Here is an 11,102-nt window from a genome sequence, read left to right on the forward strand (position 1 = left end):
AAGTAATTTTTTAGTATGTACACTCTGGATTTGACAACATTTTGTTTATAGTTAGTTTCCTGTTTCCCGGTATAGTCAGGAAGTCATTTTCCCCTTTTTGTCTGTGTGAGTCTTTCACACAAGAACAGGACAAATAAATACATTTTATAAAACAGAAAATTATTGTAAAATCCACAAAAATTGGCAGGGGGACTTAAGGACAAGTGTAGTACTTAAAACTAGTTTTAACTTTTTTTAAAAACACTGACTGATTTTAAGTTAATACTGCCCCCTAACTCCTTAGAGAGAGAAGGGTGAGTGAGGTAATATCTTTTATTGGACCAACTTCAAGCAGAAATTGATAAAATAAAAGATATTACCTTACCCACCTTGTCTCTCTAATATCCTGAGTCCCACCCGACTACAACACCACTGCCCCAACGCCTTATTTACTCTACCTTTCCTTAAAAAGCCCCAGAGAACACACAAACCTTGCAGATCAAAAGATTCTTCTCAAGTAGGCTGATAGGGAAAATGAGAATCTTTGCATGAGTACCTCAGCTGATCTCACCCGCCTCAGGTAGAGCTAGTCAAAATTTTTCCATTGAAAAAATGTGGTTTCATTGAAAAGGAAAGAAGGGGAATAAGAAAATGAACAAAAATTCCAACTTTTCAAAATAATTCTTGGAAAATTTTGAAAAATGTTCTATTTTGAGCCTTGCAAAATTGAGACAACTTCAACCCTCTCTATCCCCATCACAGAAGAAGAGCGGTACCTCAGCTCATCAGGTCCCAAAGTATGGGCTTTCTAGGTTTTAAACACCACCCTGTATTTCACCTTGTAAGAGATTGGGAGCCACTGCATAATACACAGGACAGGAACAAATATTTCCTTCCTAGATGCACCACTGAGCCATATTCTGCACTAGTTGAATCTTCTGGATGTCTTCAGGTGTAGCCCATATAGAATGCATTAAAGTAATCTAATCCAAAGGTAACAAAGCTATGAATAGCTTTATCTAAAGCTTTGTGGCTAACATAAATGGTGACAGACTACTGGCCACGTGCAATCTTGGCCACATCTGCTATGTAGTCATCCAGAAACAGGAGAAACTGACGACAAATTGCAGGCATGCCCCACCACTCTAAGTAACCTCTGTCTCATCCAAACTGAGTTTTCACCCAACTGGACCTCATCCAAAACCTAAACTCACTGAATCCCCAGGGCATCAGTCCAGCAGCATGCTTAAGCATGTGTATCTTTATGTACATAAGTAGTCCCATTGAAGTCTATGTCACTTAAGAGCTATGCTAGGTTGACTCCTGGGAAAGTTGCTCAACCAAACCAACTGGACCAGATGGAAATATAGAGTTGAGTGACATCCCCATACTAAAGAAAATGCCATTCGTAATGCCTCACTAGACCTGATTAAATAATATTCATCAACATATTTGATTAATTTTGTTACATTTTTCTAATATAGTGCCTAATTATTTTTTATCAGTCTCTTCTCCTCATTAATTCTCACAACAACTCCACACCATGAACGTAAGTGGTGACAAAACTGAGTCCAATGGAACGCACCATAACACAGTCCTCAGATTTCAGAGTTGCAGCCATGTTAGTCTGTATTCGCAAAAAGTACTTGTGGCACCTTAGAGACTAACAAATTAGCCCATGAAAGCTTATGCTCAAATAAATTTGTTAGTCTCTAAGGTGCCACAAGTACTCCTGTTCTTTTTACAGTCCTCAGAGTAGATGAGCAGTTGCCCACAACTACTCCCTAGGATCTCTTAGAATGAAAATAACTGAATAACTCCATCTACTCCTGCTAGCGTCCCCTGGTTGTCAATGTCACCTCATAATGGATGATGTCAAAGACAGTGGTCACATCTAAAAGAATCAATGGAACATCCAATATTTCCCTCCATCACCAAACGGAGTCTATCAGACAACAGCACTGAGGCAGTTTCAGCCATACACAAACCTAAACCAAATTCACAGGGCTAAAGAGGATCCCAATGCTCCTGGACCTACCTTGCTACAACCTCCCCCTAAAAGAAATATCTGAGACAGTACAATCATTGAAACATTTGAAGGGATCATTTACTGGACATGCAAGATGTGGGCCAGTAAAGGCCCTACAGCATCACCCAACCTGGTCTTGGGTATTTTCACAGAAAACCAGGGCCATATCCATGATAAATTCAAGTTTAATACCATCCATCAATGTCATCATACATTAAACAGCATGATCTGAGAATTAATGAGGAACTCCTGAAGAGACAAGCTGAGTGAGGCAACATCTTTTATTGGACCAACTTTTGAGCTTACAGAACTCTATGTAAGCGCGAAAGCTTGTCTCTCTCACGAACAAAAGTTGGTCCAATAAAAGATATTACCTCACCCACCTTGTCTCTCTAATATCCTGGGACTGACATGGCTTCATCACCACTGCAAACAACTGAGGAAATCCTGACAGACTGAAGAGAGACCATTAGTGATAGCTAGCTCCCAGTTTGGGATTAGTGGGAAACCACAACTTTCTCCCTACTGCTGTGTGCTAAGACAATTCAGTCCTGAAGAATGGTGTTCTGTTTGGTTAAGTAAGGCTACATGTCTGTCACAGAAGTAACGGATTCCGTGACCTCCATGACTTCCGCAGTGGCCAGCAGCAGTTTGGGTGTGGGAGGGGGCTCAGGGCTGAGGCAGGGAGTTGGGGTGCAGGGCAGTGCTTACCTCAGGGGTGAGGGGGAACTCTCCACCTGGCTCCCACCAGCATGTCCCTGCAGCTCCTAGGCAGAAGGGCCACGGGCTCTGCATGCTGCCTGTAGGTGCCACCCCTGCAGGTCCTATTGGCTGCAATTCCCAGCCAATGGGAGCTACAGAGCCAGCGCTTGTGGTGGGAGCCCCGCGTGGAGCCCCCCTGGCCACCCCTCCCCCCACAACCTGCAGGGACATGCTGGTCAGAGGTGGGCAGGGAGCCTGCCAGCCCCACCAACCCTCCCCCGCCCAACACAGGTCCCAGGCCATGTGCCGCCGCCCACGCCCACCCCCCAGCACCAGCAGGAATCCCGGTCCACGCACCATTGCCCACCCATCCCTCCCCCCAGCAGGGGTCCCGGGCCACACCACCGTCCACCCCCTCTCCCAGCATGGGTCCAGGCTACACACCACCACCCGCACCCTCCCTCCCACCAGCAATGGTCCCGGACCACACAACCCCAGCACCTGCGGAGCCCCTGGCCTGCCCCCCCCAGAATACCCATGGCCCCCCAGCCCAAGTTTTAGTCAGGGATATATAGTAAAAGTCATGGACAGATCACGGGCCGTGAATTTTTGTTTACTGCCTGTGACCTGTCCACAACTTTTACTAAAAATATCCATAACTAAAACATAGCCTTAGTTATAAGCCACTGTTTTAGACTAACAACAAAAATGAAAATGCCCTCCTTGTCCCCCCACATGTTAAATCAGACCATTCTTTGCAAGATCTGATAAAACTGCTCTGTCCTTCAGACACTGAGATAACATAACGTATGGTAGTGAAAGGCTGCAGCAGTGGGGAAAGACCATTTTTTGCAACCAGGTGGACTATATTTGAAAATGTCAGGCACTCATTTAAATTATATCTACACTTACGGCAGCATGTATAGTTCAGACACTGCACTCCCAGCTAGCGTGGGCATAAATAGCAGTGAAAATGTGGGAGGCACTGCTTGGGCATGTAGAGAGCCATGTATACCCTGGGGGTTCACAGCTGTTCAAACATAATCTACATGACTGTAAAAAATGGTCTGTTGGCCAATCTGGACATCACCTTCTCCTGAGTTTAGCTTTACTGTAGAATTACCAATATTGGCTACCGATAACTAGCGCCCTGCAAATCTGCAGATATTCGCTTTATATCCGTGGAAGCAGTTGTATTGTTTATTATCTTTGCAATCTAGAGCAGCGGTTTTCAACCAAGGATCCATGGCCCCTTGGGGAACCACAAGCTGATTTCACAGGACTTGCGTGGGGGGGGGAGCTCCAGCCCCATTGGGGGCATCGGGGCTCCCCTGAAATCAGCTTGCAGATGCCATCTGAGAATCGCTGCTCCAAGTGCTGTGTTTAAGGAGAATATGAAGGAAGGTTATCCCCATCTCTCTCTCTGTGATTCATGGATTTATCTGAACATTATTGGTAAAGACTGCAGAACAGATTTTTTTTCAGATAGACCAATAAGATTAAATTGATCTTTGTTCATTGGACCATGTAAAACCTATAGAAGAACTAATAAAGAACATAAAGAAGCAAGAAATCTGCAGAGGAAAAGGTCACAAATACATACATACAGGTTGAGGAGGAAACATAAGCCTTCTCCCAACACACTCAGAAATGCATCACCCCAGACACTGCTGCTGAGTTCTCTGCAGTTTTTTGTGTTTTAAGCGGGCACATGATACAATTAACAGGCAGTATAATTAGAACAAATTAAAGGAAATATTTCTGTGTGTAGTGCATAGCCAGCCTACATAATTTATTGCAAAAGGAATTTACAGATTTGATTTTCTGTAAGTCTGAATTTCCAATTATGGATCTACTGCTTTAACATAAATTATAATTATAGGAATTTTGTCCAATAAAACTGAATGGAGGCAGGGGAGGGTTGGTTTTTTTCTGCGTGTGTTGGGGGAGGAGAGGTTAAAAACAGACTAAATGCTCCTCCTGCTGGCAGGTTTGCTCACTGAACCAATCAAACCTTCCCCATACAAAAACTTCCAAAGCTGAGGAGATATAACACTAGAACAATAATTACTATGAACAAACTGAACGAATGCTCAGAATTGTAGTATGGATGTAATTACTGTGACATATTAGCCCCATTTGACATTCCCTCTTGTCCTGACTTAAAGAACAACAACAGAGAATCTCACAGTAAACCAAACATATCCATAACACAATGCTATCATATGGGCAGTCTTTCCAGGGCCACTGCTCCAAATTAGGGGAAATAAAAATTACACATTAAAAAAAAGTTAAAATTAAGACCCCAATCCTGCTAACACCTATGCAGATGTACAACTTTAGACAGCTGACCAATCACACTGAAGTCAACTGAACTACTCACATGTTTAAAGTGGAAAAACCATGGGAGAGATTCACTAGAGCAGGGGTCCCCAAACTTTTCAGGGTTGCGCCTCCCCCTTACCTCTGACTGTGCTCCACCCCAACCCAGGAGTGGGGCCGTGGCTCCCAGGCAGGATAACACAGACAAGGTTAAGGGAGCCAAGGCTGGTGCCACAACTGGGAGCGGGTCTGGGGCCGGGAGCAGGGCCAGAGCCGCGGCCAGGGGCCGAGACTGGGGACAGAGCCACAGCCAAGCTGTAGTGGGGACTGGCAGCTGGGCCCATGGGCCAGGTGCGGCTCCGCTCCCAGCCCTGCCCCACCTCCAGACTGCAGCCAGGGGGCAAGGAGGTGGAGGCAGGGGTGGAGCTGTAGCTGGGCCGTGGTGGGGGCCAGAAGCGCAGCCGCACCGAGGCTGTGGACGGGGCCAGGAGTGGGGGCTAGGACTGAAGCACAGCTGGAGGCAGGACTAAGTGGCAATCCCTTTCCGCCCGCCCAGGGGACTGGCCCGGGCCTGCTGATCCCCCCCCCCCAAACGTTCTCCTCACCCCGCTATGGGGGCTCACAGTTTGGGGACCTCTGTACTAGAGGATTCAGACTCCCTGGCACCTAATGGAATTCACAACCCTGAGTTAGGCTCCCAGACTCCCTATTCAATGCATGGGGAGAGTTAGGGTACGTCCAGACTACCCGCCGAATCGGTGGGTAGTAATCGATCTATCAGGGATCAATATATCGCATCTCGTCTAGACACGATATATCGATCCCCGAACACGCTCCCCGTCAACTCCAGAACTCCACCAGGGCGAGCAGCGGTAGCAGAGTCGATGGGGGAGCCACGGCCGTCAATCCCGCGCCGTGAGGACGGGAGGTAAGTCAAAATAAGATATGTCGACTTCAGCTACGCTATTCCCGTAGCTGAAGTTGTATATCTTACATCGACACTCCCCCTCCCCCCCACTCCCCAATGTAGACCAGCCCTTAGGCACCTAATGGGATTCACAAAAGCCAGCATGCTGAGCAGGGAACTGCCTAAGATAGCCAACAGAAATGCTGCAGATCCGTGAGCCTTAAGTGCCACCCTCAAAAAGACTCAGGCACCTAAATCCAGGTCAGAGGGAAGCACCTATCTCAATATGGGATTCACAGCCTTGAACCCCCTCCTGGAGTTAGGTGCCTAAGCCAAATGAATGGTTTTTCAAGAAACATGGTAGTCGTGATCTCTCTGAATCTGTTGGAGCTGTTCTATTATGTGTAAATAACTATAGATTCATTGGAGCAGAGAAGCTGGAACATGAGTCGCCAATCTGAGTGCCCAAACCATGAGGCTATATAGTCACTCCCTCTCTCTGGCCTAATTAATATTTAATCATTTATATACAGTGGAACAGTATATAAGTATATAATTCTCTTCAAAAGGAGAGATTCAAAAAGACTCACCCCAGAATACTCTATAGCCCAGGGGTTATGGCACTCTCCTGGGTGATGGGAGACCCAAATTCAAATGCGTGTTCTATATAAGGCAATGAGGGAAACTGAACCAAAGTCTCCCACAAATTGAGTGCAGTAACCACCATTGGCTAAAGGTTATAAGGGGGAATGGGAGTGGCACCATCTCCTCATCCTCTCACATGGATATAGGCATATGCTAAACGCATATACCAGCTTGAGTCCTGAAGGCTAGATAGCTTGGGAATGCCTAGTTTATGAATCCTGCAGGGTGGGAATTTAAAGTCAGAAACTCAAGCACCTCATGACTTTAGGTGTGAGGGTTTTGTGAATACCAGCATTGTCTAAATGTTGGACCAAAGGCTGGTCTACACTGGGGGGAGGGGATCGATCCAAGGTACGCAACTTCAGCTACGCAAATAGCGTAGCTGAAGTCGAAGTATCTTGGATCGAATTACCTGGGGTCCAGAAGGCTGAGGGGTAGTTAGGTGTTTAAACCGCCTTTGTGAATTCCACCTCTAGTGTAAATATTTGCAAGATCAGGGCCTTAGTGTTGCTTTTCTCCTGCATTGATTCCACTCTTCTGAACAGAAGTTCTGCTGTAATTTAGGAGAGGAAGCAAACAGTGACCATCATCCACCAAGCACCTAGTGGTAGGGAAAGAATTCAGATAATTGACAAAGGAGATAAAGGGAGAACTGAGCTAAAAAAAATGAACCTTTCGTAAATTAGAACTGATGTGAAATTAAAGAAATGATGTGAAGACTTTTCAATTATTTTAGGGCTCTAAAATAATTGTGTGAAATTTTTAACACTGAGGATTAAATAACCACAGGAAGAGTTTTAGCAAAGGTGTGGTAAATTCTTCAACACTTGAAATCTTTAAATTAAAATTGGATGTCTTTCCAGAAGATATACCTAGTTAAACCACAAGTTTTTAGGTTCAGTGCAGGGATTACTGGGGAAGTTTCATGGCCTGTGTTATGAGTCAGACTACATTATCTCGTAACTTCTCTTTCTTGATTTAAAATCTATGAATTTACTAAAAGGAATTTACTTCTCTATGAAATACTGGAAGGTGTTGGTGGCTGCTGCTGACAGCCTCTGTGACAATTCAAATTTTGGTGGAGAGCAGAATGTCAGCATTGCTTCAAAACACCGCTTTCCTGTTGTCCACTTTGGTGATGCCAAGCCATTTACCAGTGAAGTGGAAGGACGGCTTGCTCTGGCATGACAGTGATCTTGAAGAAGAGGTAGGCTACATCAAGTGTAAAATCCACCTTCCAGGACAGAGACAGAGAGAGAGAGAAAGAGAGAGAGCTCAGTGGTTTGAGCACCTCTGCTGAGATGTAGGAGACCCCTATTTAAATCCTTTTCCCCACTCTAGCAGAGAGGGGAGAATTGAACCTGCGTGTCCCACACCCAGGCAAATGCTCTAACCACCTCCTCTCTGACCAGATTTTGGACGGGACCTGATCTGGTAGGTGACCTCTGAGCACACCTACTAACTAGATCAGGCCCCGCATGCAATGTAGAGAGATGAACATCTATCTACCCCTGGTATGTGAATTGCTCTGGTGCTTAGACGGAGAGATGGGCATCTCAGTTCCTAGAGTGAGGCAGCAGTATGCATGCTCAGAGCCAGAAATGTAGGTGCTAGTGAACTTTTATTCTGAAAACTTAGTGGCCAAGTAGATTTAGGCACCTACAGGATTCAGCTGCAGTTTTGTAGATTGCAGTGGAGACAAAACTGGGATTTAGGCCCTTAAGTCTGGAGTTTAGGCACCTAAGTACCTTTGTGGATCCCACCCATACTGCCTTTAGGCCCCAATCCTGCAAAACACTTATGCATATGCTTAACTATAGGCACAAAAGTAATGCCATTGAACACAATGGGGCTGCTTGTTCAACTAAAGTTAACCACATGAATAAGTGTATGCAGGATTGGGGCCTTTATGCTCAATCTTGCAAACCCTAAAACATAAGTAATTTTACACTTTGGCCCCAGACCTACAAACACTTAAGCTTGTCCTTAATATTACCCATGTGAGCAGTCCTATTGAACTCAGTGGCATTATTCATGTGTGTTAGGCACATCTTTAAGTGTTTGCAGGACTGGGCTCTATTTGCATATACAGAGATGGAAATTAACTATACATAAGGTGTTGTCAAATGCACAGATTAAACAAAATGAAAGATAATACCAAAAAACCCCTCTCTTTCTCTAATGCCTTTCAGTTATACAGTAGCAATCTTAGGTCCCAATCCTACAACTAGTTTCTCACAGGCTGACCATCTGAGCCCATTGAGTTCTATAGGGCTCCATACAAGTGCAGGAGTCTGTCTGCACAGAGCTAAATGCAGGACTGATGCATTAGGCATCACATGCAACAATAATACACAAAATATTTTCAAAGAGAAGTGTGAGTTTTAAAGCGACAAGTGTCCCTTTAACCATAAGGCTCATGTACATGATTATTGTGAGCCTTTGTTAATTATCCACTTTAAGAATTCAAAAATCACAATTCAGGTACCCAAAAATCATGAGATTTGTTTAGAAATGATGATACATATATTTTATGTTGTTTTTATTTGTCTTCTGGGTTTTGAGTCTCTAGGAAACATTTAGGTCATGTTTTCAAACTTTTCTCCACAATCATGAGGACTAGAAACCTGCTCTTACAAAAACAAAAACAAACACACTGACATTCTCATCTATTCACATTATTTCTTTCATGAGAATTTGCAACACTGATTACCTTTAATGTATAGGAAAGCACTGTGTGATCCCTTAGGATGAAAAGTCCTTTCCATTCCACCTAACCTCTTTTTTTTCCCCCCTCCTCCCCAACCCTCATCACCTCCTTCCCTCCTCTCCCTATTTTTGATTGTCCTCTCCTATTTTATTACTGTTACACCCACTCTAGCACATTATGTCTATGAAGTATTTTCTGATCTTGCAGCTTTGACAACCTGTACAATTGCACAATTCCATAATTCTACTGGCCCAGGATGCAGTATTTGAAAACATACAAGCTGTAGGTTATTTACCATTTTTGTCTCTTTATGAAAAATCAATAAGAATTAATAGAAAAATAGAAATGCCAGTTAATAGTACATATACTATTTTGAGGCATTAGTTCCCAGTTGCTCAGAACTGTTGCTGCTTAAGGCCCTGAGCCTGCAATCTGCTCTGCATCTGTGCAGAGCCCCAATGAAGTTGGGGCTGCCTACAGGAATGGGCACTAATGCCCCCACCACTACAGATTAATTGTAAATTAATTTTTAAGACTTTCTCCATTTATGGTGAAGGGTTTCACTGTTTGTATTTCAATGCCATTTTTAACATTCCACTCATTTGAATAGTCACAGCTTGCAATAGCTCTGCAGTTCCCCAGTCATTACAAATATACCCTACCAAAATGTTGTGAAAACAAGCTAAGTGATTGCACAGCATTTTGTGGCTCTCAGGTGAAGCATGTTGCTATGGAAGTGCACAGTGTGTGTTCTGGGAGGTGATTTAGTGGTCTCAGCACCAGGTCTGAAACACTTAAACTCCCTGTGCTAACAAGCCTAGATCCCAGCAATGTTATCTTAGCCTTTCATCCTGGTGAATTGCAATTGAAAGCATTAGGGCATCTTTCACCACAGCCCTTAAAAACTGCAGCCTTCATTGTTGTGCATGAACATTCAAGTGCCCCTGGAGAGCACTCTCCTAAGTGCAGGACTCGTCAACAGTGTGTGACCACTGACCAAAGTCCTCCCATATACAGGCTGCTTTGCCATGAGACGATATTCTAGCTACCGCCCTCCACCCCAGAAGTGGCTGCATGTCACTGGCCTTGTGCATAGGTTAGCAAGCTCTGCAGCACCCTTGGGAGGAAAGGGCCTTGGGGAAATGTAAAGTAGCATTATACCTCTCTGAGCAGTTTCCACCGGGTTCTAGCGGCTCCCTGTTTCCTTCCTTTCGGACCTTCCTCAGCGTCTCCCTCTCCTTTTCCTCCTCCTGACTCACACCTGGCAACAGGAGCTGGGATGCTCCCGGGCCAGGCTGTAGCCTCAGTCATGCTGAGGCTGCTGGGAGCAGGCTAGGGAAGAGCTGAGGGAGCCCCCAGGGGCTCAAGGGGAAACAAGCCCTGAGCCACTCACTGGCCCGTCCCCGCCTGGGGAGCAGCAGCCAGCGGTAGACAAAGGGGGGTGGGGGCTAAGCAGGTGAGGAGGAAGAGACGTGCGCTCGGCGGTCTACAGAAAGGACTTGCGCTTACAGCTGCTGCGGCTAGGCCCTCCCAGGCCAGGCTAGGGAGGAGGGACAGCAGCAGCCATCTTTGATAAGGGCAAGAAGGTGCCTGTGGAAACTGTCCTGCATGGTTCTTCCCTGATCTATACAGCGCCTCACTTGGGTCGCTGTAACCTTGAGGACGGTCACTACAAGGAGCATCCGCGATAATAAAACCCATTTCTTACATATCCACTTTTCTCTATTAAGTTACGGTTATCGAAAGGGTCAGGTGCCCGAAAGCAGACATTTCCAGACACGAAACTGGGGTAAAATAGCAAAGAAAAT

The 11,102-nt window shown here is 45.3% G+C and overlaps 1 protein-coding gene across 1 annotated transcript in view; it reads right to left on the reverse strand.

Moving 5' to 3' along the window:
* Nucleotides 1-10,837, reverse strand: part of CAMKMT (calmodulin-lysine N-methyltransferase) — a 375,057-nt gene extending 364,220 nt beyond the window's left edge. The window contains exon 1 of the mRNA XM_054022000.1: nucleotides 10,456-10,837. Within this exon, the coding sequence (XP_053877975.1) occupies nucleotides 10,456-10,605 (150 nt within the window). The 5' untranslated portion in view covers nucleotides 10,606-10,837. The remainder of the gene's footprint in view (nucleotides 1-10,455) is intronic.
* Between the last annotated feature and the right edge of the window lie 265 nt (nucleotides 10,838-11,102).

Source organism: Malaclemys terrapin, chromosome 3 (assembly GCF_027887155.1).
Source record: "Malaclemys terrapin pileata isolate rMalTer1 chromosome 3, rMalTer1.hap1, whole genome shotgun sequence".
NCBI classification, from domain to species: domain Eukaryota; kingdom Metazoa; phylum Chordata; order Testudines; family Emydidae; genus Malaclemys; species Malaclemys terrapin.